The sequence below is a fragment of the Alosa sapidissima genome, chromosome 5, assembly GCF_018492685.1.
Source record: "Alosa sapidissima isolate fAloSap1 chromosome 5, fAloSap1.pri, whole genome shotgun sequence".
NCBI lineage: Eukaryota > Metazoa > Chordata > Actinopteri > Clupeiformes > Clupeidae > Alosa > Alosa sapidissima.
The window spans coordinates 23,093,875-23,120,913 of NC_055961.1; the positions used below are offsets into that span (position 1 = coordinate 23,093,875).

The window sequence follows — 27,039 nt, forward strand, 5'->3', positions numbered from 1 at the left end:
ATATATATATATCTGCAATTGAAAGAAATCTTCACACACAAACACACATCCATGCATGCACACACACACAAGATAACTTGAACCTTTTAAAAAAGGAAGTGCTAAGTGTTTGGATCTTCTTGGACTGAGAGCCCAGTAGTTGATTCAGTGAGTCCAAAGTGAAGAACTGACTTCTGTTGCCTTCTGTATGAGAGACCTATAGTCTTGATTAATGTAGGATTAATTGATGCTTGATGTCTGATGAAGTTGTCTATTGAAAAGATTATGTGTGTGTTCATTACAGTACATATAAATACCACTAATACATCAATAAACACTCAAATCACTACATTTTTGCCACTCATTCCTTAAATTATGAAGGGGAAAATAGCATTGCTCTCAAAATTGAAAAAAATATAAATAAATAACTCTCTTGTTTCTGTGTATAACTTGAAAGCTTATTTTCTACTTCTTTTCAAGGCCAATTTCTGATTACCAATGCATACATAAATCTTCAAAATAAAATGCCTGGTTCTTCATTTTCCAATTATTTGGCACTGAAATCATTGTTGAAGCTTGTACATACATCATTGTAAATGTATACATGAAACTGTTCATGTTACATTGAATCATGTGTGAGTCTTGGTGAATTTTAACCCAAATGTCTATGAATGGCCCTCTATCAGTGACTGGCATCTGCTCACATCATAAAAAGGCCTTGCAAAACTGCCCTCAATAAAGAGCTTTGTCTCCATAGTTACTGATATGTCCATAACACAAACAGAACTCTTTAACTCCTCAGCGTCTCAGGAAATGAGAGAAGCAGGGGGACACAGGACAGGTTCATTCAGACTGACTCTGGGGAGGGTCTGGGCCACACGTGGGCCATAACTGACTCAAAATCTAGCTGCTATTCATGAAGGGTCCACCATTGCCTTCCAAACCTGTCCAACCATGGGTATCTTTCATGCTGAGGCCTTCACTAGTATTGAACTACCTTTGTCCAGTGAAGTGTCTCGGAGTTATGAGAAAACAATCCTAAACTGCATGGAATTTTATCATACTGTGGATAATCGTGTATGTCCGAAAAATAAGCTCAAGTATGTATCAGTACATTCATTTCCAATTCAGAAAGCATAACAAATAAAACAAAAATCATATATACAAACATATATACAAGAAAATATAGATGCACACAAATGCTATACATGCATAACATTTTCAAACAACTGTTTTGTGTTGATCTATACCTACAGGTATGAACGGGCAGGTGTGAACTTTGTTTGATCTTTATTGGGCCAGTCAATTTTTTTTACGCAATATTTCAGAAAAATGTAAGTGGTAGGTGAATTTGAAAAGGGTAAAGGACAAAAACAAACAACATCTCGAAGTTGATTCAGTTCTGGTGGCGCTTCATGTGCAGTGCCAGGTGGTCTGACCGTGAGAAGCAACGACTGCACGCTACGCACTTGAATGGCTTGGCTCCAGTATGCTTGCGGTAGTGCCTCGTCAACTCGTCCGAACGCGCAAACCGCCAATCACAGCCCTCCCAGCCACACCGATATGGCTTCTCTCCTGTTTCAGACAAACAAATAAATAGAAACAAAAACATGTCCATGAATAGGCAGATCATATCTAAATTATCTGCAACATGGCTAGATGTGTCGCTGGATTTTTGCAGTATCACCTCCTATGAGGGCCAGACACCTGGAAGAGTTAACCAGTACAACCAGAAAAAGGTCAGCTACTACTAAGAACTAGCTTTTGTGAAGGTGAGGCTTAAAATCTCTATCTGTTCAGCACGAAGGCACCATTCATTTTTTGAATGACAATGTCATTCCTTCAAAGCTATGGCAACAGACACAAACAAAAGATTACAAAAGCCTCTTGGCTTGACGTGAATCCATTAATAACACCAGGTGTACAAAGTCCAGTTTATACATGAACACACAGAGCAAGCTGAAAGGAGGTGGAGAGAATGAGAGTGAGCACTTTTTTAACGTGACATTTTTAAATGGCAGTTTGCAGAGCAGTTTGACAAGTACATGCCTGTGGTTTCTAAAGCCATTTTGGCAGCCTTGTGTAAGCACTGCAGCTATTTCCATGGAGTATCGTGAAACGTTGATAAGATCTGACATTGTGATGGTGGTTGCTTCGTTGCGAAGTTATGGTTGTAACGTGCAATGGGACCATGTGGGGGGGGGGGGGGGGGGGGGGGGCAACTGCCTTAGTATATCAAAGGGGAGGTTTGCATGAAGCATCTTCAGATTAGTACTCTTGCAGTGAAAAAGTAAACATAAAAGCACAACCACAGATATAAAGGTGTTTACACGTATCATACAGTGTACAAACATTTAATGGGAACAAAAGGAACAAAAGGTCACTGATTTTGATGTTAGAATTCTTGCTGTGTTCACACCCATGTTGACACAAACCCATACGCCAGTTCTGTGCCATGTTGCGTGTGTGTGTTTATGTGTGTGTGTGTGTGTGTGTGTGTGTGTGTGTGTGTGTGTGTGTGTGTGTGTGTGTGTGTGTGAGTGTGTATAGTTAGTCAACTTTAGTAAACGATACGTTGTCATGATGTAATCGCTGAGTATATAGGTCTCACTGCTTTGATTATGATTCTTGGAAACACAATGTAGGAACTCAAACATAGGGCTCTTGGTCTTTGTCATCTGGATAAGAGCCCTGCTAACTCCTTGCCTTTTAACCCACAATAGAGACTATTCTTTCTCAGGGCGTGTTGGGCAAACACTGGCAGCCGCTTTTGTGTATGACATCAGCCTGCACATTTATTTGTTCTAATCGATCTCAAATATTTATGTTCATCCGAAACAGCTCAATTGGTCCCTGTTTGTTTTCCATTAGCTAAAGCACTAAAGTCCACATGACATGGCACAGTGATGAAGAAACAGCGAGAACACCACTTTTATCACAAATTTAATTTTATGGCTTTCTGCTTGTTCATCAAAGAAATAAGGCACAATCAGTGCTATACGCCTACAAAGTGACATCATCAAGATTCATTCTAATTCTATCAAGACAGCTCTTTCAAAAATGTTGGTGGTAGATTTGACCAAAATAGCTGCATGTTAGCACTTAAGGAATGTTTAACAAATACACTTTAAAAAAAAAATCTCATCCTAGTGTTACATTCAAAATAAAAATGTAAACACATAAATCTGTACAGCTCTACAATACCCAGGAAATACACTGCAAGTGCCTGCGTCAAACTGTTTGCAATGCTAACAAAAGAGCTCATTTGTTATCTTTGCTAACTGCAATGAAAAGGGTTTTTTACAAAAGCTAAACCTGAGTGTAGAATCGGGCCTCCCTTTATCCACAGTATGTGTTAGAACAAACGCCTACCATGGCATGTGTTGTTAAAGGTGAAATATGTTAAAGCCACATTTTGTATCACAAAACAACCATAAACAACCACACAATTAAGAAACACACTGTGTAACAAAAATGCTAAATCATCCTTAGTTTTTTACACTTAAGGGCTAAGGATGCAAGATTATGGGTGTAGACTACTGTTACACTTTGAAAGCTAGCATGTTACTCCGTATCCAATGGTGTCATTATAATGTAACTATGTTGTATAAAGTGTCCAAAAAAGTCTGAAGTAAATATAAAGTAAAAGTGTTAGTCTTGAAAGGGCACAACAGGGTTTTGGGATGACTGCTGTGTGCAGTGTTTTAAAAGCAGCTGATATTACACCACAGCAACACGGTCAGGTGTATTTGTGTGTGCCACTTATAAAGCTTGTCCACTCCTGAGGTCAAAAGCATTCCCCTTTCCGCCATCTCTTATCTCTGCATTAGCAAACAGCTTTAAAAGATAGAGCTGAATTCACAAGCTGAAAATCTTTGCAATGAATTATGGGCTTATGGTGACTTGGGCAATTAAAAATATCCCAAACACTTCAGGCTATGAACTACACATTTGTGGGCTGATTGTTCAAACAGCTCAGTGCATCGGGATGTTTAGCCAGGTGGCCAGTGAGCAACGGTTAGTTCTTTATCGCGACAGAATTTTACTACACAAACACACACACACACACACACACACACACACACACACACACACACACACACACCACACATCATATACACATACATCATATACACACACGCACACCACACACACAGACGTTCCTGGAAGATATGATGCAGAGCAAAAGTTATAATGTGGCCATGAGGTAAAAATGCCAAACAAATTATGAATGAATGATTGACGTGAATGGCACCAACTTAGTCTCCCAACCTTGGCCGTTCAACTTTACAACCATCCTCAACCATTTTCAACACCAAAGCAGGGTAAACAGACCCATCTTTCAGGGAAGCCCATAAAGTTGCAAAAGACCATCCTCTCTCTACTGCCTTTATCAGAGGCTCCTGTTTGCCCAAGGAAGACCTGGAGATGTCAATCAGGGCTATACTGTAGTACTCCAAACACATTTAAATACTAATACCTCCACTCCAGAACAAGGTTCAGTTAAAGTCTATGGTTAGGGACAGCTTATGGAGTCCCTTAATCAATCAAACAACAAACAACTATCATTTCCACAGTCACAGAGGAGGCCTCTAGGCTGAGCGAAAAGGCACTGTCAGCATCTCTATAGGAATGGGCCTCTCAAGTGGCATATATGGGGTCACATACAACTATAAGAAGATAATGCAAAGTTAAAATCCAAACGGACATGAATCATGGCTGTATTCATCTCAGGGGTTAAGGAACAGAAATAGAGTTTGTGCCATTCATTAGATAAAGAAACACTGGGGAAAAGGCCCTATGAAGGAACAACCCCCAGGGCAGTGGATATGATATTACTTGTTTCATTATAATGACATAACTGAATGAAGGACTCGGCAGAGACAGCCGCCCCTAAGTCAACATGGAAGCTCCATTTACCATGAGCCAGGATGTATGGGACGACTTTTAGTGAGGTACAATTGCATTTCAACACTCTCTCATGAACATGGTGCATCATATTTAATGTCTCTTCAAACCCTTAAAAGGGGCTTTACAATAATCTACATTAGATAAAATATTCAATGAACTACATGTAATAAAGTTACGTACATTGTGTCTAAGGACTTAGATACCAATTTAGGACCGAACTGAAACAGAGAACAGAGGTGCGCTGCTGACTGCCTCAAACCTCATGGCTTTCAAGTGACACATGGGAGCTTCTGGACAGTGGTGTGCTTGCCCTGGTCCTCTATTAGAGGAAGACTACCTGCTTTCAGAGACTTTCAGAGCTGAGGAGGCTTTTCTGCCTTTTATTTGCTTCTCTGGCCAAAAGGCACAATAGTAGAACAATAAGAGGAAGAGATTGCTCTTGCAATGTGATCGGACAGCGCAAACACAAGTAAGTGAAAATGAGATCTCTCTCTCTCTTTCTCATCCTTTTCTGTGTATTAGAGTGTTTTTGGGATGATCGGGTATCGTTTTACATAGCTGTGGTCACTGAAACCACCAGGTCTTTGATAATACATTCTTACCCTTTCTTCCTTTCTCTCTCTCTCACTTCCTTTTAATAACTTACTTTCTGATCCTTTTTCTTCCTCACTCTCTTAATGGCTCTAATCCCATCCCTTTGTTGTCAAGCGACCTTGAGTATCCTGAAAGGCGCTATATATATTTAAGCTATTATTATTATTATAATCCACATACTCCTTCCACACACTCCTTCCTCTCTCTCTCACTCTTTGTCTCTAAGTCTCTAAATCTTCTCTTCCATGCTTTTATTTCTTCTCTACTTTCCATTTTCTCTTTCTTACACAGACTCTTTCTCTCTCTCTCTCGCTCTCTCTCTCTCAGTGCCCTTCCTCCCCCCTGCCAGAGGAGACAAAAGGAAAAGCAGGAGGAACAGGTTTGACCTCTCTATCTCACTCCCTTTCTCTCTTTCTCTCTCTCTCTGTCTCTCTTTCTCTGGGTTGTTTAACACTGGGCCTGTGTGGGCACGCTGATGCGTTGTGCATTGTGACAATGAAAGGAGAGGGCAGTACTCATCTCCCTCTGTCCCTCACTCTCCCATTCCTGTCTTTCAGGCTCTCAGCCTCAAATGGCGTACTGTGTTACACCTCCATGTGTAGACTTAAAGGCCAGAGAAAGGCAGCCACGTTTTAAAAAGCCATTACTGTTTTGACAAAGAGATGCGGTTTCATCATGCTTACAACCAAACATAAAGCGTATTGGTGTATGACATACAAATTAAAGTCACTGTTTATCAGAAAAAGGCCATAGTTTGTTATGGGAGCCAGATCTTACCTGTGTGTGTTCTTTGATGTGCTTTTAGATGTGAGCTCTTTGTGTAAACTTTGGTGCATCCTGCAGGGGAAAGGAAAGAGACAGACTCTATGAATGACCTGATCATTATACAGTAAAAACAAACGTGGAGAGATGCACGTGTGTCATCATTACTTAGGATTATATATAACTTCAGGACACTTAATGTTATATATACTGTTATATATATATATATATATATATATATATATATATATATATATATATGTATAATGTTATATATACTGTCACACAAATGACTAATCAGATTGTTCAGAGTGACTCACCAGAGAAGTCACAGTGGTGGATTCGCCTCTTCTCCAGTTCCGGATTGTTCCGTCGGTTGTAGCGGGGTCCAGTGAGCACCCCTTGCCCGTGAGTCATGAGCACCGAGTGGGGGGTCTTTAGCCCGCCCCTGGGCTGGTAGGGTGGGGGCAGAATGGGGCCGATCATCTCGGCCTGGTTCTCTGGGCTGCCCGGCTGTGAGTTGGGTGGTGAAGGTGGCAGGCTGTGTGGCTGCTGGCTGTGCGCCAGGTAGAAATGCTCGGGCATCACGAAATCCCCGCCAATGCCACCGCCTCCTCCCGGCCCGGCCATCAGAGCCACACTGTTGAGGTTGAGCATGGTGCGTCCATTGCTGCTGCCTCCTGCTCCTGGCTGCCCGTGCGATAGCGTCATGGTGAGGTCGGTCCCGCTGATGGGCATCTGATACACCTGCGGCTGCTGCGGCCCGATGGGCAAGTCGTCCGTCACCGATGTGACGACGGTGGTGCTCGCGGTGGTGACAGCGGCCATGTTGTTGGGCTTGATGAAAAGGTTGCTGACGGCGGCGTGCTGCGGCGTGCTGAACACCGAGGTGAAGTCGGGCAGGGGCTGGACGGAGCAGGGCACCTCGGTGCCCGGCTCGGCCTTGATGTGCTGCTGGATGACGGGCTTGCCCGGTGGGCGGTAAAGGCCTGTGCGCAGCTGAGCACTGGGCAGGATGAAGTTGATGTTGAGGCTGTAGGGCGCTGGCTTGTCCTCGGAGAAGTACTCGTCCACCACAGAGGCACTCTCACGGCGGTACTTCTTGTCGGGCAGGACGCTGGGGGCCAGTGTGGCGCTGGTCTGGGGGAGGTACTTGTCCATCTCAATGCGAGTCTACAGAGAAAGGACAGCTGAGTCACTCAAAGGGTTCAGGTCACTCCTTTTAGCTTAGGAGCATAACCAAATATGAATGCTAATACAGTTTATAAACAAGTATGACTGCATATGTAATGCCAAAGGAAAAAAAGACATTTAGCCATTTACTGCCATGAAGTGTTCATGAATTCATGAATACTCACTGATACTGTATATGTACCTGATGTCTGCATACTATCAGTTACAGCAGGCATAGAAGTTTCATAATTCTGCATACTATCAGCTGAAGTATACTCTTACTGTAAGTGCCCATTCAATAGATTGAAGTGTAGAGAACACACTTTGTGAGTAGTGTGTTTGTTGCCACCTTTCACTTGCAAGCTGTCAGATGGAGCTTACATAGTGCTGCATCAGGTGTGGGAAGGTAGCCTCTGTATAAACATACTCGCTATGGGTGGGTCAGGCCCAGAGGGAGAAGAAAATGAAGATAAAAACAACAAAGACACGAGACAAAAGATCTGCACCCAAACACACAAACACAAACAGAAACTGGAGGCGAGGGAAACAAATATCCACTTTTGTGGGAAGATACTAAAAATGTTGAATGGCTGAAATGAACTGCGGTCAACATCTAAACACATAAGCTTGAGAATGGCATGTTCCTTTTCTTTTATGTGTTACATAATCTCCACCAAAAGATTTTTATCTTTGCATCTCATTTGGGATTCAGTTAACCATAACATAACCAGTTAACATAACCATCCAGTTTCACTTCCATTTGCAGTATTATGCTCTGGTGGAAAACAACCATAACCAGAGTTCCCAGGTGAAACCACTTCTCGGAAAAATGACAATGTTCCCACATGGTGGAGAAGAAGGTAAACATCTTTGGTTTTGTGAAAAAGTGTCTATGCATCAAATGCTTCCACTATGCAATCTTGCTCTTGGCCACTGCCCTGCAATCACAATGAGCAAATAATCGGACATGTTAACTGTCAACAATGGTTCAGCTCAACGGCAGATGGGACAACAGAAAGGCATGTTAACAACATCTCTCTCTCTCTCTCTCTCACTCTCTCTTTCTCTCTCCCTCCCTCCCTGTCTGTCTTTGTCCAACCACTGGAAGTGCCAACTATGTCAACAAAGGGCAACCTGTACTGACAAGTACCAATCAACTCTACTGTTTTTCTTTATAGCCGCCAATTGATGGTGACTGAAATGCAATGGCCTGATTGTCCTCTTGGTCTTTCAGCACTCAGCCCGTCTGTCTCAATATGTCAGATATGAGTGGAACATGTGTTTGTGCATGCCTGTATGTGTGTGTGTGTGTGTGTGTGTGTGTGCGTGTGCACGTGCTTGTTTGTGTGTGCGTTTGCATGTTTGTGTGTGTGTGTGTGTGTGTGTGTGTGTGTGTGTGTGTGCGCGCGTGTGCGCATGTGTGTGTTTGTGTGTGCGTTTGCATGTTTGTGTGTGTGTGTGTGTGTGTGTGTATGTGTGTGTGTGTGTGTGTGTGTGTGTGTGTGTGTGTTTGCCGTGCTGACAGCGCTTCATTTCCACTGATAACCAGTGCTCATCATCACTTCTTGCCCACCGGCTACAGATGAGTGCTGGCTCTTGTCTTGTGCATGCCAGCGTCTCACCAGGGCCGGGCCACCTGAGAACCAGCTGAAAGGTGAGCCCAGCTGTTTTGCTCTATTTTCACCGAGGCTAAGCCAGCATATGAAAAGGGCCTGGTCATCTCTCTCCTCCCGCACAGAGTGGGCCTTGTGTGGTCAAAGGAACTGGCAGAGGATGCTATTGGCAGAGCAAAATCACCATCGACACACACACACACACACACACACACAAAAAGCACACACATATCCCCGCTGTGCCCATGACAGCAACTCTATATCGGACATTTGTGTGTGTGTGCGTGTGCATGTGCATGTGCATGTGTGTGTTTGTGTGTGCATGTGTATGTGTTGTGTATTTGAACCCTGGTCCAAGACCCAGAAGTTAATGATTGGAGAAGATTTACAACTGCTTTAACAAGGGATTGCCAGACAAGATAACAGCAGACTAAGAATTATGGGGAGTGAGTCCTTATTCTCATGTTCAGAAACTGAAAGGCAAAAACTAAGTTAACTTCTATACACTCATTAGCTCACTATGGGTCACTTACTTTAAATTGCTTTTTTATTTAAATTTTTTTGTCAGAGTCATACGGACATAATTCAATAATCTAAACTAGAAATGTTTCAGAAATAATCCAGAAGAATACAGGAAATTCAAATGCCCATTCTGTGAATATGTGGTCATCCACTGACCCCGAGAGGCTGTGATCATGTCCCAAAGATCATCATCTCCTAATTGCAAAACAAGTGGCAGTGTGTCTCCATGCTAATTATGCTTTATGGCCACAAGGAATGCCGATAGATTTGCTTACAATTCTCTGCAAAGAAGAGCACTGATAGGCAACAGGTTAGCTTGGGCCATAAGATCAACAAATCATCCTGACATCGTTTATGACTTCATGGAAAAAGGGAGATAAACGTTGTTTTTGCTCCTGAGGACAGTGAATTGTAATTGACAGTGGCCATCTTGGCACCACTGACGAAACCATGTGACAAACAAAAGCAGCCAAAAGCCTATAAAAAGATAGCCACCATAGTAAGACAATAAATTGCATTTGAGAATAAAGGGAGAATTGATCAAGCCTAGACTAGCCTAGACAGATTGATTTTGATGCATAGAACATGGTGACTCCACCAAATACAATCTCAGCCACAGTGCCTACAGCAATGATGCATCTTCATAAAACTGCAATAAGATCTCTACATATCAAGCAGAAATGATTCTTTTCTAGAAATTATTCTGATTGATATATGGGACAATATTTCAAATAGGCTACAAAAACATCTACACCAAGAGGATGACAAAGCAAGTTCACCCAGTCTGTTGAACATATATTCTATGTAATATCAATTATGTGTCATCTTTCAAACATCTGTATACATTTATAACTGTGCAATATATGGGATAATACTACATGCATTTACAGAGGGGTAGTAACTGTGTGTTAGGCTACATTGCAAAGTCCAAAGCAAATCAGTTAATTTTAAGAATGGACATTTTAATTATAACTAATACAACCTTAGAGTCACCATCGCTACTGGTTAACTAATCTAAGTGGTCATAATTTTGGCCTTCAACGCGGGCTCCCCCATGGCGCAATTCAGGCGCCATAATATTTGTGCTGTTCCAACAGGTTTAACTGCATGGTCTACTGTTTAGAAAGCATTGCCTGAAGGCCGTTCGTGAGTTACTGCCATCGAAATGTCTTTCATAGACGAACCAAATCTACTGAGAAGCTTCAATGATCAAATTGACACTAAACTAGCTTGAAAGAAAATTCCATATAGCCTACGCGTCAATTTTCATTAAACCCAATTTAGGAATTTAGGCCATGTGCCTATTCTGTATGAAATTTAGGCGAGCGCATGCTGTATGTCTTGACATGCTCGACTGTCTCCTGTAGCCTATGTTGGGGGAATGCATATTAATCTATAAAACAGTGGCCTAATGTTGCGCAATTCACAATGGGCAACAGTGGTTCAACACAGCATAGTAGTCTATTTAAAAAGTGATTATTATTATCGTTATTATTATTATTAGCATATAAGTGAGATAGGCTGGTTTTATATCCTATGTTGCAGAAAGTTAATACACTGCTCCATTATATGCCTGTGTGAATCACAGAACGATATTCATCTAATTCTAGCTAAAATAATCCCAAATCCATATGCTATCATTCTATCGGATTATGGGTTGGACCAACAAAAAAATACCGAAAACCGACGTCCTGGCCGAAAACCCACGCATACCTGGGCAATTTCTACAGAGCTTTCAGGGACTCTCACCTCAGGTTTGACTTCCTCAAACACGGACGAATCCTCAGCTGCCTCCCCGTTGCCGGACATCCGTACTGGTTTCAGTTGTGTAAAGACGGCCCTTTCTTCTGTGTTTGGAGCATTTACAGCCAGTCCTATACTCGCCATTTATGAGGATACAGGTAAATTTGCAAGTTTACTCCTTGTCAGTGTTAGTAGACCACCTTTCTCCGAATTTTGTCACCAACGCGTCCAACTTGGGTGCACCGCTCTCACAGTTCTGTCAATCTGTGTGCTTTACCTGAGAAGTATTATGCTTAGGGACACGAATGAGTGATTTACGTGTCAGCCAATCAAAGCAAGGGACTCAACTCCCACCCAATTACCTGTCAGGTAGGTGGGCCTCACCTGTTCAAGTGGAAAGAAGAGAAATCCACGTGTGAGAACTAGCCTACTTGCTGTTTTGGGTTTCTTGAAACTTTAATCGTTTAGTTTTTTTTTATTTTTATTAATATTTTTTAAATATTTATTGCTAACATGCTATTCTAACGTATAGCCTATACTAACATTTATTCTGTGCTACGAGGAAAAATAAATTGCACATATCCTTTTTTTTGCAAACCCATTGTTAACAAGTGAATAAAAAAGTATGTTTTTTTTCTTTCTTTCGTTCGGTAGTCTGTATCGAGAATACTTGGTGCTCCTCAGATCAAATATGATCATGTACTGTGGGACATTTGTGCCCTGGGGCTGTTGGTAATCTGCGCTATCAAATTAAAACACAATGCTCCTGAGAGGCTTTCACAATCATACAGAAGATGACGTGAGCAAGCGCATGCAGAGGCCTGTTTAAGTAGGCTACAGTAGATGGGACACTTTAAGACACTTTCAACTGTAAGGCAGAGCTTACTCAGACTTAGTCTAGATATGCACAGATGTGCCATGGTATCTGAGGATGAAGGTGGTGAGAAGGTTGCTCTTACAGCACAATGCTGCATACACAGATGTGATATGATAGCTATCATATGACATTATACATGTTTTTACAAGTAGACACTTATTGTGATTTAAGTTTTATAATGGTCTGTCTCTGAATTTTGTGAAATATTCTATTGGGAACCATCAGAGATGGGTCTTGTTTTGTAGTAGTCAACCCTTAAAGGTGTAGGTTTTTGAACATTCTAAGTTCCGCAACAATTGAAGGTTCTAAAATTCTATGTTGAATTCAATGAACCCAGATATTCTTTAGAACGTTCATTTCTCAACATTCCCATCACACCGGTGTGACGGTACTCCTTTAAGGGTTAAATGAATAGTGTAAGTCTCTCATTAGAGTCTTAGATTGGATTTTCTCTAATATAATATTACAGCCATATAATATAATTTGACTACTAAACTGAAGGAATTTCTGGTCTGTCCTTCAGTCTGTAGCACTCATGATTCACAGCATTAATTTGCATGTTTTGCATTGCAAAGTAGTAAAGAAAATCATAGTAAAGCTGAATTCTTCTGAGCAATGAAGTAATCTTAAAGGTATGGGATTTGTCAAGCTACTTACTTACTACTTTACGATGATGGACAACAGCGCCTCGTCTATCACGTCATCTCAGCACGCTTAGGTTGATTATGTTTGCAACAAAAACGCTGTGGCTAGGAGACAGATGGCTTCTAAGACCCCATATGGAAAAAGCATATTATTTCAATGAGGTTTTATCACTGAAAACGATAATTTCTGAAAACTTTGGCCAAAGTTGAGATGTGGGAAAACTCATGGTTTCACTTTCATGAAGGGAAAACAGTGTCTTGCATTGTGACATGTTGTTCCCTTGTTTGAAATCTCTGATTGACCACCTGTTCGAGGGATTTGCGACAGCCTTTCCCAGCTGTTTATAACATGTTTGTAGCATATCAGTGTTTAACAGAATTATTTTAAAAAAAGGAGGGGATATAGGCTAGGGGATATCAGTTTTTTCCTAATAGCCTACCCTACTACGTATCTCTTAGGTTTCGCTAATGAGTGTTGTAGGTGATATTGACGGCACAATAACTTTTACAAAAGACCAGAAAACAATGTAAAGGCATTTGTGGAGAAGGATGGTTTGAGTGTTCTTGCTACATCTCACGGTAAGCTATTTCGTTGCTCTGATTGGTTAGGTCTATCCAATTGAGTGCAGAGGCATTCCCCCCCTGTATCGGTTGAAACACGCCCCATAATTACGTCCCAATGGAGCAGTATCAGAGTCATATTCTGACTAGAATTTGAGTATGACAACATCAGGCTACTAAATTGAGACCACAATTTAGTAAAATGAGCTGACTATTTAGTAAAACGTGCACACGATTTAGTAAAACGATACTAAATTCGTTAGTATCCTATACTAAATTGTGCACACAATATAGTAAAATGAGACCACAATTTAGTAAAATGAGTGCACAATTTACTACAATGAGTGTGTATTCTCTCGATACACAAATATATATTGCAATGACAACTCCTGGGCTCTGTAGAAATGGGCAATGTTTGCCAAGTTTACTGCCTGGGTGCAATAGACAGCTCGCATGCTACTTTCTAGAAATTTACATTATAATGCTAGGTAGTGTCATGGAAAATGTGCACTTCTGACTCCAATTGTCCAATTAACAAGACAATGTAGACAGAAGATTTTCTGAAGACTGTTGATCTTTATTCACCGTATTGCAATGATAGTACAGCCCAACCAAAGTCCAGACCAACCATCAAAGCAATAGGGAGGAGATGTCATCAGCTGGGGCCCCCGACAAGATCTGCCTACGGATGGCTATACACTATATTTTATACCCCTTGGCCCTTGAGAAGTGCCGCCTTCTCGCGCCATCCCCAAAAACACCTTTTACGAATCAGTATCAAGCAGGGTCACTTACATTGACTTACATTACGTGGGCAGCCGTGGCCCACTGGTTAGCACTCTGGACTTGTAACCGGAGGGTTGCCGGTTCGAGCCCCGACCAGTGGGCCGCGGCTGAAGTGCCCTTGAGCAAGGCACCTAACCCCTCACTGCTCCCTGAGCGCCGCCATTGTAGCAGGCAGCTCACTGCGCCGGGATTAGTGTGTGCTTCACCTCACGCATTTCCATGGAGCAAAATGAGTTCAGGGTCTCCAGTGGATCCAAATTGCTCCACTTTGGAGACACCGATACAATGGTCGAATGTGGACAGGAGGGTGAATTGCAAGTGTGTCGGATACAGATGTAGGTGTAGCCTTAGCCTCTCTGGTTCACTGCATTTTTTTGTGGCTAATTTAACTGGAACACTTTGACCCAGGCCCAGCACCCACAACAGAGTGCTGAGTGTGAGGCAATGAGGGGCTGCTCTTACAACACATGCTCACACAGCTCAGATGTCACCCTGCTGTGGCTTTGGGTGCCACCACTGTCAGGTCCTCTGCAGCAGCCAAAAGCCTTATGTCATAGTTTTGCAATCCAAATACCCATGATCATCTGTTTCTCAATATGCTTTCACTTAGTGAACCTACAGCCTACAACTCATTGGTTAAGAGCATGGAACGCTACTAAATCTGACTATCTGACTCTGGGGACTATATGAGAAGAACACTTGTGAGTTCCAGGTGGACTATTAGTCTACTGACGGAAAAAGATAAATAAATAAACAAAAAACGTTGTAATTTGGACGAAGCAGAAGTAAGATTTGTATGTCTTTAAACAACCTTATTTTCATAGATGTAAATGGGTTTTGGAGTACAGGTAGCACAATAGACGACAATGGCGAGGTGGAACCACCTGTGCACAGGGATGCACTCAATACCCCTCTCCTGATTTATGACCAATCGACAAAATACACAACATCTCTACAAGTGCACATTAAACAATTCAGCTTTAAAGTCGAGGTATTGCCTTTAGCACACAGGGCTGCTCTGAACCAAAGCCATGTTGGTGTTTTTCCACCTATTCAGTGCACCGAAAGGTAGCGGGGGAAGTGAGTTTGATGAAGGGTTATGGGGAAACTGGATCCTCCACATTCCTCTTCTCCTTCGGACAAAAGCCCAGGGAGTGCAGGCCAGGATTAGACCAGATGTGGGTACCTGCCACAACAAAAGACACTTTAAAAGAGCCAAATAAAGACGTTTTCCTGCATCTGACTTTCCAAATAAAGCAGACAGAAAATAAGGTGCCCTGTGCATATTTATACTGAGCAGTCAGGTGTACTTTTTGTCCGGTTTTTGTGTTTTTTGTTTTAAAAGGTAAGTGGAAATAGTTCATTCACTATTTTAGTGTGTATTAAGATTCTCATAGGATGATATCAGGGTCATCATTAAAGGATGTAGGATGTCGTGTCAGATTTGTGTGTTCTCAGTTTAGCAAGGTCAGCCCAGGTCACTGGAATTCACTGGCACAGAAAACAGAATTTCTTCAGTATAAAAACAATGCACACACACACACAACTATCTTTTTTGCTCTTTTCAAACATACTTGAAAACCCTTTCCCATTTTGTCCCATTTATGGTGGTGGTGGAGGAGTTAAGTGTGTGGGGATTAGCAGATGGCAGACTGTCTCTAATCACTGTTATTAAGGACAAAATGGCTCCAGCAGCAAGTCAGGAAGAGAGCGACAAAGTGAGTGAGAGAGAAAGAGAGCACAGGATGGAGAGAGAGACAGAGAGGAGATGGGGAAGAGATCAAGAGAGGGAAAGAGGTAGAGGAGAGGAGGGGATAGACAGAGAGAAGAGACACCCACCTATCCTTCACGACTTCAAAGAATAAAACAGCTCCATGCTCTTGTTTCAATTACCTTTCACTGACTCTCTCTCTCTCCCTCTCCCTCTCTCTCTCTCACACACACACACACATTCATACAGTGTTGTAGAGACACACATTGCATCACCAACTTTACAAAATTGTCTAAATGTTTTTGAAAATGCATATCAAACAGAATTGAATATCTGGCTCCACCCACCAGCGTACTGCAGGTAAATCTGGCAGGGCAGTGAAACCAAACCCTCTCTCATACAATGTGGGCCAGAGCCCTTCTGCACCAGAGAGAACATCAATCAGTGGTGCAGGATCTCAGCCAATTGATTTGCATGTTAGAAAAGCACAAGCACTCCTGGATGAAACATGTTCAAGAATTCAATGGAAACCACTGTAGGCAAGTGGATCATTTCCAAAGGTCATCTGAAACTTTAAAAAAGTAGTTCACAGTTTGTGTCCTTTTCAGTCAGTTGCATGTGTTTTCAGTGACTGAAGGCTAAGTCCTGGTCTGTTTAGGGACCTGTTTAGGGGATCTCCCTGCTCTGTCACCTCTTAACCTCCCCACACTCTCCCAGGGGCCATTCTGGGGCTGCAGACAGGACGGGCACCACTGATGGCCATCTGATTTTATCACAGGTTACTCAAGATCAAAGGGCCTTTTTTTGCATGTTGTTAAACACATGCCTGCAACCCAGCCATTCAGAAAGGCAGCAACACATGCACACACACACATGCACACACACACACACACACACACACACACACAGGCAGAAACAGACACATGTGGAGAGTACTGGGCCAGGAGTTTTACTTGCTTGTAGCCTAGTGGACAGGTGAGATGATAATAGCTACACAGTAATGTCTGTGTCCGTGTTTGTGAATGTGTGTGTGTGTGTGCATATGCATACATGTAAGTGTGCTTATGTGTGTGGTTGGTATCCCATTTGCACAGGGAAATGGTTTATGGCAAGCTGACTGAGTGTGTGCTTACCGGGAGTCAGTTGTCAGGGGGATCCTCATGTTACGATAGAGAATCTCCACACTGCTGTGCACGTGTACTTTATGCAACACACACACACACACACACACACACACACACACACACACACACACACACACACACACACACACACATACCACACACACACACACACACACACACCAACAGCAACATTTGGTGCACATAATGCAAATGAATACGAAACATTTATTAGGGAACTTCAAATATCTGAAGTAAATATGTCAATGTGTGTGCTGATTAATTAATTAATTAATTAATTAATTAATTTATTTATTCATTCATTCAATCACCCTTTCTCTCTCTCTCTCTCTCTCTCTCTCTCACACACACACACATACACAAACACACACACACACACACACACACACACACACAAAGTTCTTCAAATACACATAATCAAAGCCCTAAAAACACAGTTAATATGAGTTTTACATCCCTGTCATTGGTACTGAAAATACTAATCAGCCATGACTTACAGAGTCTAAAGGAATTAGATCACACGCTAGATTCCTGAGCCGCATGTTGACTGAGAGTGTCCTTGGTCTGAGTGCAGTGAATGGCCCCTGATTGTTCTCCCCCGGGTGCTCTCACTCTCCGGCCCGTCGGCTCAACTGTGTGCTGTCTCAATAAGCCAAGAATCCGCATTGATCTGGGCAAACTGTGCGGCCAAGGCCCATAACTCAGCAGGTGGGCAGGGTGACAGTCTGAACGCGCATTGTGCCTCAAGAGAATGGGCTGCAGAACCAACACGGAGAACCTTCAGAAAGGTCAGGTTTGAATGAGGCCACACGGTGGCTTTTTTTTTTTTTTAGCTTTCTCTGTTCAACTTCTCTATTGAACCTTTTTTTCCCTCCAAGTCTGTCTCTTTTTTGCTTTCTCTATTTATAAGCAACTTTCTTTACGGGTTTGTATTCATCTCATTTACTTTTAGTATGTTGTTTGAAAACATGCAGTAAAATTCCTCTCTACCCCAAAGTAAACACAATGAGATATAATTATAAATTATATAAATAATGAAATGCACCTTTCTCTCTCTCTCTCTCTTTCTCTTGTTTGAAAACATGCAGTAAAATTCCTCTCTACCCCAAAGTAAACACAATGAGATATAATTATAAATTATATAAATAATGAAATGCACCTTTCTCTCTCTCTCTCTCTTTCTCTTGTTTGAAAACATGCAGTAAAATTCCTCTCTACCCCAAAGTAAACACAATGAGATATAATTATGAAATGCACCTTTCTCTCTCTCTCTCTCTCTTTCTCTCTCAAACACTAATAACTGATATGATGGATGAAGGATGCAGCAATCGTCCAAACACAAATACAAATAAACAGAAGTATGTGCACACAGGTCCCCTTCCCATGATGCACCAGTAGAGACTTGTGTGATGATAAAGTTAAGGAGAATTGTCAAGAACATCTCTGGGCCAACTCTAGCACATCAGGGCCAAGTGTTTCTGCATGTGCACTTTAATCAATTAGAGCAGAACTGACAAGCATCTCATCTCAATATTGGGGTGTTATTTGCGGCAACAATTTCATGTTGGTGGAATGTTAGTTGGGAAATAGCTGATGAAAAACATGTTACGTTTCCTGCAGGGGTGTAGTGGTAAAATAAGAGGTGAGTAAACTAACTACTGTATGAATTCTGTGATCACGCTAAGGTGGACTGCACCATGCGATATTGGATTTTTAAAAAAGACATTCAGAACATGTTTGATGACGGTAGGGGTTATTGTCCAATGTTTATAACAATACTGTGGTATTGAATGGTTCCTAGAGTGTTGATGAGTGTACATATTGTGAATGTGGATAATACAAGGATACAAGGATACAAAAAGGATACAAGGAAGTTTATTGTCACATGCAGTTACTGGATGTAAGAAATGCAGTGAAATTATGTCTGGTGTCAGCCTATTTGTGCATTTATGGGGGGGGGGGGGGGGTAAAAAGTGCAGTAGAAGAGGGGTTTAGTAGATTAAGTGGCAAGGGCTGCATAAGAAAGGTGGGGGAGGATTGGGATTGGGGAGGGCACCAACAAAGAGCACCCAAGAGCAATGTGATTTCTGAATGTTAAAAGTTGCAATTGGTGAATAAACTCTTTAAAGAGGTGAATAAACCCTAACAAGAGGTGGATAAACTGTTTCTGAAATGTCAGAGGTGGATAAACTGCGTTACTTGCGTTTAGCCTCCACTACACCCCTGGTTTCCTGTATTGATCAATAGACCTCTCCAGAATAAGTCCCGCCTCCTAACTTCTGTATCCATCCAACCTTCGGTCGTCAAATGTCTATGGGAAATAACATGGCGTTTTGAAAGATCGTACCTGTCAAACTCTGTAGGTGACAAAGTAGAAAAAGCTGCTGGGCAGATTGGCCTACACACTTCTGCCATCTAGTTTCCACTGGATTTTTTGATTTTCGGTGCCGTTTAAGTAGTATAGTTGAAGTCGTATATATTTCGAAACGCCATGTTATTTCACATAGACAATCGATGCCCGGAAGTTGGATGGATACGGAAGTTACGGAGGCGGGACTTATTCTGGAGAGGTCTATACCTTGGTGCCAGAGGCTGTAGGTGGATTGGTTTGATTGGCTCAATTCGAGTGCCATTCACAAAGTGAAAAAGACATTTTTTATCAATGTGGGCTTATTATCCCGGGAGAATGATTGGAAATGCTTGATGTAAGCATGATCTGGTGAAATATCATGGTGCTCAGGCAAGGGAGACAAAGCCTGCATATCTAAATCATGACAATCTTATAGACCAAAAGGACCAAGGGTTCTAAAATGCCATTAAGGTTGTCTTTGTATTTGTTTTTTTTGTTTGTTTTTTTTTTGTTAGATAAATATAGCATTTGTGCAGTACAGAAATTACTTTTGGAACATAGAGGATTTTCTTTTCATTTCAGTTTCAAGTTGATAGCAGACAGTAAGTGCTCATGCTATAAAACGTCTTTTACTGTTCTGGTAGTGCTTGGTCATGCATTGGCATCTCAAGTCAAAGACTGCCTTTCATTTTCAATGACGTGCACAAATAGGTCATTCATGCCGGATATGTGTCTGTTTCTTTAAGATGGGCGGCAGTTGCACAATCAGGTAGACTACAGGAAACACTAAGTGCACAGCCATATTTGGTGGGCAGGAAGTGTTGGAATTCCTTCAGGTATGATAGGGGGTGACGTCATTGTCAAAATGAGGGTCACAGTGCACATAACCAGGAGAACATTGATGTATTTTTTTTTTTACAACTGTCACGCAAGCCGTTGATTTTAACTCACATGAGTGGTGTCTCAACAACCGGACTAGCATTGTGTGGGTGGACAGATAAAACATGCGTATGAAATGTGTAAAAGGTAGAATGCTGTATGTGGGAGTTCTGAATGGAAAAATACCCAAATCACCACCACTCCAATGCACTGTGCACTGTGTTGTACACACAGAATTTATATACTTTTATCTGATTGACTACATTGATCTATTTTGTGTTTTTTTGTGCTGTAAAAAGTGATATCACAATGCCATCAGCATTTTATATCACTCAGTGTGCCTCAGTCAGGGATAATTAAAAGAAGAATCTGGGCATATTTGAAGACACATTATTATGTGTGTGTGTGTGTGTGTGTGTGTGAGAAAGAGAGAGAGAGAGAGAGAGAGAGAGAGAGAGAGAGAGAGAGAGAGAGAATTTGAGATCTGCAATGAATGACAGAGCAGAGGAATACAAAGTCTGAAAGGACTGGAAGATGGAAGTAGAGCTCAGGGATGATCTCTTGTTGCTAAATAAACACCAGCTGACCCTGACCTGGTAATTCCCTCCCTCCCCTGTCTCCACAGAGGCCTCCACTCTTTGTCTCTATGGTCTTTGTCTCTGATCTGTCTTCCTTGATGTCCACTCCACTGTGAGCAGGTGTGCCCTGCCCATGTCCAGTCCAGGGTTGCAACACCATAGTCACCACCAACGACACAGAACAAAGAAGGATTTATGGTTGCAGAAAGTGATTGATATCTCTCAGTTCTCTCTCTCTCCCTCTCACTCTGTGGTTGGCTTGTGCCAACTCACTGTGGTCAGTGTGTCAGAGCAGCGTCTTGAAAGGTAGATGAACGAATGCGGATGTGGGAAGTGAGAGAAGCTGAGTCAGCCAGCACTGCTGCAAAGCAAGAGCATGGCTGGGTATGGCTTCATCTTCCACTGAGAGTGAGGAAAGAGGAAAGGTGTAGTGCAGGCGCCCTGATCAGATACGGGTTTTAACTTAGTTGCTCCCAATAATTGCCAATGAATCACAAAATAACATCATAACCAACATAGAACACATATCATAATAAATAACTCATCCATCTGGATTATATAAAGGTGGCTGTAATTTTACTATTCAATCTATTTTACTAGATTACATGCACAATTTAGTATATTGTGTGCTTGCTTTACTACATAGTGCTCTCGTTATACTAATTGTGGTCTCATTTTATTATATTGTGCGCTCAATTTAGTAAATCGTGCACACATTTTACTAAATTGTGCGCTCATTTTACAAAATTAAAATGAGTGCACGTTTTCTGGATATACACCAAAAAATATCTTGCAATGACCCCTCCAGGGTTCCGTAGCAGAGAGTCAGAGAGAGGCAAAATGCTGCATGCAATGAGATGATCTAAACTCCACCCCCATGTACAGGTGATCTATTTAACCCCCATTCTAGTCAAAGCCTGGAAATGTGCTTACAAACTCAGCACAGAATTACCAGTCTGCAGTTTTCTCACCTGCAATACGATCACCAAAAAATGCATTTTCATAATAGATTTATAATAATGAGTTTAAAAGTTTTATACAGGCTCATTATGCACTTTCAGGACAATAAATTAATTAACTAATGTAAGATGAGACATGTCCAGATAGAAGCTCCAATATAATCTTTATCTGATACGATAACAATTATGGATTGTTGCCCTATTTGTGAAACAAAATGGCTTGTTAGCCTGCTTTTTCCCCCCTTAACAAGCTCCAGAAGCAGTTAGCGACTTGATGGAACAAATAATCCAGTGTTTAATTTATATTTGGTTGGCATAGACATGTTTGAACATTTCTCCTGTTAAAGACAACAGGGCAGCTTCTCCAAATCCAGTTGCTCCTGATAGTGGTGACTCAGCTTTTCCTCCACCGTCATCTTGATGCTCTCACGACAGTCCTCAAATGGAGGGAGGGCAAGATGATGGTGGCTCACATGAGAAAGCGGCAACTGAGCTTTTGTGTCATGAGTGCAATTCAACCCAGTGTGTGTGAGAATGTGTGTGAGAATGTGTGTGTGTGTGTGTGTGAGAGAGAGAGAGAGAGAGAGAGAGAGAGAGAGAGAGAGAGAGAGAGAGAGGGAAATGGCACGTGAATCTCACACTGTGAGCTGACATCATATAAATGCACTTTCACAAGTATGTATACCGTATAAATACACTTAGTCTATTTCTCACTAACAAACACATAGCCTACACACAAACATTATTTAAATCACAGAGACCCTGGAATTTGTTTGATTGACTCTGCATGGTAAGAGAACTTGTAAACCATCCTCTAGTCTTGTTCACTCTCAAATGGTGCTCTTTAGAACTCTTCATTTAAATCCAATGAGATAAGCAAAAAATAGAAAAAAAGAATACACTGCACCACAGAGAACACTCTGTTGGATGATCTTTAGGGGACACACAAAACCCTTTTGCCCAAACCAACTGAGATGATGAATGACAGGCCACAGCAATGTAAGGACAGAACAGTTTCAGTGTCCTATCAGAACATTGTCTACTGGTTGTGTTCCTGTTGGAGTGCGGTAGCACTGTATTCTACGTGGAGGATGTATGTGTTTCCTCCTTGCCCCCAGGGCAGCTCGGTAGCAGTTTGACGTCAGAGCAGAGCTCTAGAAGACAGGGGGGCTGGGAACTGCATACCTGTGGTTTGTAAAGGTAGTGTGAGTCTGAGAGAGTGTGTGTGTGTGTGTGCGTGTGTGTGTGGGTGTGTGTGTAGATATGCATGCATGTTTATACTTTTTTCCCCCAGTTGCCCAGTAACAAGGCTTTTATGAATTGCGATGATGGTGTCAACAGACGCAATGCTGAGCTAATGGAAAATATGGCGTGAGAAACACCGGCAGGGCTAGCTGGGGACATGTGAAGTCTATGGACCCTTTGGATGAAGCTGACAGCAGATAATTTTTCAAACCAATGTATCAACAAATGAAAAGAAAACTTGTATTGGGACTAGAGGGAAGATGTAGTGTAACCTCCCCCAGTGGGGGCGGACCAAAAATCGGCCCTGGCATATTTGACCCAAGCGGCCCTCAAATTGGTCGGGCACACCTAATTAAATACAGAATTTTTGCATTACCCTTAAATATGTATATTTTCAACTGTCACGGAGCACTGAAAGTGATGTAGGCCTCACTCTGACTGATCAGATGTAGGCATGGAGCACATGATCTCCATATTCAAGTAGGCTATACAAGCAATTGTTAAAGAAGAGTTTCTGCGTGAATTCAAAGTATCATTTCAAATTATTCAATAGGCTACATTTAAACTATACAATGCTCAATTGACAGCAGCACCAAAAAAATTCTGAAGCCTATGTGTAAAGAGTTAAATTACCCAGATTGTTGTAGACATTAATGTAATTTATACCAGTTATTATCACTGTAGGACAACTGAAACAACACGAAATAAACAGGGCTGGAAATATTTTATTCCTGTAGTAGGCTATACTACCTACCTACATTGCTGGTACATTTTGGAACAGTATAGCTACATGAACTAATTATCTTTAGTGTCTTCCAGTTCCAGTAGCCTATCGTATAGGTTATATATAGCTTAGTTGGCTTGTGCATGACTTTACGTTTTGTAGCTTACATTCCGTCAGTCTACAGCCCATGGCATGATAACCCTTCCAAGATAGAAACCTTCTCTACTTTGAGAGACCAACCACCACTCATGCCATCGATGTTGAATTTTGGGTGTCTGACGGAAACTGATCAATCTGACCAACAATTAACGTCGATTTGACACCCTTTTGCTGTCAGGGTTTAGCCTAGAAATCTAGACGCGCCCCTAGCGGCAGCAAGGCTAGTCTAGCAACTCTCCGTTGGCTTGTGAGCTCCAGAAATCAAAACTTAATCAGGCCAATGAAATCAAGAGTCGTTAGGTGGGCTTAACATAATGATTGATGGCAGAGTTGCAACGGTTTGGCTTGAATTCCCTGCTACTTGAAAACAAATAAGATGGATGTTGCTGTTGGCGAACAGTGTGACACGAGTTAAGCTTTTATTAAGTTGGCAAACATTTGAACTAGCCAACTAGCTCCGCTGGTGGGAAACGCATGGGACTCATAGCGCTGCCGCTGTCCTATTGCGTGCAGAGGGAATTTGAAAGACAACTGATTAACCCGCCCCTCGGACTGAGCACTGCGGTGAGTGCCCAGACCCTACATTTTAATGTGGGTCTGGCTCGTCAGGCTAGTCCGGGTTTGCAAATCATTCATTTAGAAAATGTAAGTTGCGCTATTTGTTATTGTAATCACAGCATGGCCTTACTATGTTATCATTACCATATCATTACATTATCACAATTAATAAGTCATCATAATCATCATCGTCAGCATGGCATGTGCTCCACCAGTGAGTGAGTTCTTATCATGTAGCCTCAATAAGCTCGCACTCTCCACCACCTGCTCACTGTCTGCTCTGTATGCTTGCTTACATCCTCGTTCAAACTCAACAAACTTTAACATGTTCCTGACATATGCTAGCCTACTTGCAATATTGTATTTTTGAAGCTTCTACATTGGTGTTAATTTTGCACAATTTATTGTCACTACCGGCACCCGCCGCAATTTCATGTAGGCAACTTCGATTAACTTTTGATGCGCTCACAGAATCCTGGCTCTGAGCCAAAATGGGAGGGTGGGGCCCGACGTGAGCTGTTATTGGATCAGTCCAGTGTCAATAGAAATGTAACCAATAGGCCGCTGATTGTCCTTCCTTTGGGGCGATCGTTGACCAAAATAATAATTATATAGCTATTCTATCGGCGTCGGCCCACCAGAAAAATGCCCGGTATGCCAGATGGCCACTTAACTTGAACTCTCTGTTCTTAGAACTCAGCACAACAATATTTCTGCTTACACAAATAGTTATACAATGATAATAATAATTTAATTACAGTAACGTAAATGTTTCTTCAGTTAGGAGTAGTAGCTGTTTTTTTTATGTTGCATTCATTTTCATTAGCAAAAGCTAGCCTAATATAGACAGGTCATCTGCTGGAAACATTAGGCCTAGTTTTTGGTCAAAGTTTTCTCCATGGATTCCTGGTCAGAACCCCTATTGGAACAGATTAAAACTTGGGGCATGTTGAATTTTGTCCAAAAATCCAATACGGCCGCCGTATTCCAAAATGGCATATTTTTACACACTTTTTCCTATGCTATGGGGACATTTCCAAAAACAGTGTAATTTTAGCAAAGAACTGTCCTTTTCTATCAAATACATATTTACAGAGGTTAACTAAGTATTTTAAATCATTTAAAAAAATCATAATTTTGTCCGATATTTGTCAAATATCAGAAATAATCAAATTTCCTGCAAACATAAGCCTCTTACAGGTTAAATACAGTTCAGATACATTGGGTACCTTAACTTAAACAGATTAAAACATATGCCATTTAGACATTTTCCCAAAAACTCAATATAAATTCAATAATATCCCCAAAATGGTGAATTTTTGGGTCTACACTTTTGGCTAAGCTAGAGGTTTTTTTCTATTAAAAACATTTTGACAAATGTTAATTGATATGAGAAACAAGATAGTTCCATAAAGGTGATGGAATTACAAAAAATACTATTTTATCACTCGGCTAGATATATTGTTACTATTACTATATTAATGATAGTAATACTTAGAGCTGCTGAGAGAAAATGACGTAAATCCAACGATGGAAATGGTCTTAGTAACTACCAGTCTTTGCTATCATCTTTTCCATTCACTGTTACACTTGCAAAAAAGACATTCTATCAGAGCAAGATTGAGAGCGCAACTGACAGTAGAAAACTTTTTCAACTTTCAAGTCTCTTCTCAATCCTCCACCACTGCCATACTTCACTGTCAGCAGATGACTTTGCAACATTTTCACTGAAAGTTGCTTCACCCTCCTGTTGTGTTCGTTTTATGTTTACTAGTTTTGTGTTCCCGGTCAAAAATGACAGCTGCATTACAGTATAACTTGTTATAAATACACAGTAACACACATTTTATCATCTAATGTTGTGATAGACCTTTCTATCAACTTGTGTTCTATTGGCAGAGCCGTCAGTAACGGAGTACATTTACTTGAGTACAGTACTTAAGTACAATTTTGAGAGGTCTGTACTTTACTCGAGTATCATTTTTGGGGAGTACTCATGACTTTACTCAAGTACATTTGAGAGGCAAATATTGTACTCTTTACTCCACTACATTTCTATCCATAACCTTGAGTACCCGTTACTTATTCTAAAAAAAAGGAAAAAAGAAAAATCTCGGAAACCCTCAATTTGTTGTTTCCCTCTCAAACGTGATTGGATTATGCAGGCACCACTGATTGGGACAGCCTATCAGCAATCACCTTCATCTTTCCGCCAAAGTCAACTCCATGGTCAGATTTAGATAAGAGACGAAACCATGGACGAAACAATGGATGAAGACGCAGCAGGTCCATTCCGGGAATGTGCCAACCAGTGGCCCCACCTCGCCAGACTATTTCAATTTTCTGAACTGATAGTGTTCGCTTCAAGTGTTTCAATTACAAAATAGTATTTTGCATTTGAAATACGTATTTTAAATATATTGCCCATCCCTGGCAACATGGTAAAAAGATGAAAATGACTTGATTTTACTTTCAATTCCTTTTGCATTCTCCAAGGTATTAACATTAACATTTTTCATAACTCCATGTAGGACGTTTCTGTACATAAATGTACGCACTGTGCCAGTAG

General features: G+C 41.4%; 1 protein-coding gene and 2 long non-coding RNA genes across 4 annotated transcripts in view; 1 reads left to right on the plus strand and 2 right to left on the minus strand.

Annotated features, from left to right (window-relative positions):
* Nucleotides 1-11,564, minus strand: klf5l (Kruppel-like factor 5 like). Of its 2 annotated transcripts, none has more exons than XM_042092909.1 (4): nt 11,304-11,564; nt 6,567-7,419; nt 6,262-6,321; nt 1-1,554 (listed from the first exon to the last, which is right to left on the minus strand). In XM_042092909.1, exons 1-4 carry the CDS (start codon nt 11,439-11,441, stop codon nt 1,376-1,378), a joined length of 1,230 nt encoding a protein of 409 aa, XP_041948843.1. In that variant the 5' UTR covers nt 11,442-11,564; the 3' UTR covers nt 1-1,375. The 2 variants fall into 2 exon arrangements, with proteins under 2 accessions (XP_041948843.1, XP_041948842.1); XM_042092908.1 differs by having other exon boundaries at nt 11,268-11,563.
* LOC121709484 overlaps nt 7,648-27,039 on the plus strand; it is a 19,765-nt gene continuing 373 nt past the window's right edge. Inside the window, exons 1-2 of the long non-coding RNA XR_006031964.1 lie at nt 7,648-7,659; nt 15,955-15,962. This is a non-coding gene — a long non-coding RNA (uncharacterized LOC121709484). The remainder of the gene's footprint in view (nt 7,660-15,954; nt 15,963-27,039) is intronic.
* The window catches only part of LOC121709485, a 14,733-nt gene continuing 12,203 nt past the window's right edge, over nt 24,510-27,039 (minus strand). The window contains exon 3 of the long non-coding RNA XR_006031965.1: nt 24,510-24,522. This is a non-coding gene — a long non-coding RNA (uncharacterized LOC121709485). The remainder of the gene's footprint in view (nt 24,523-27,039) is intronic.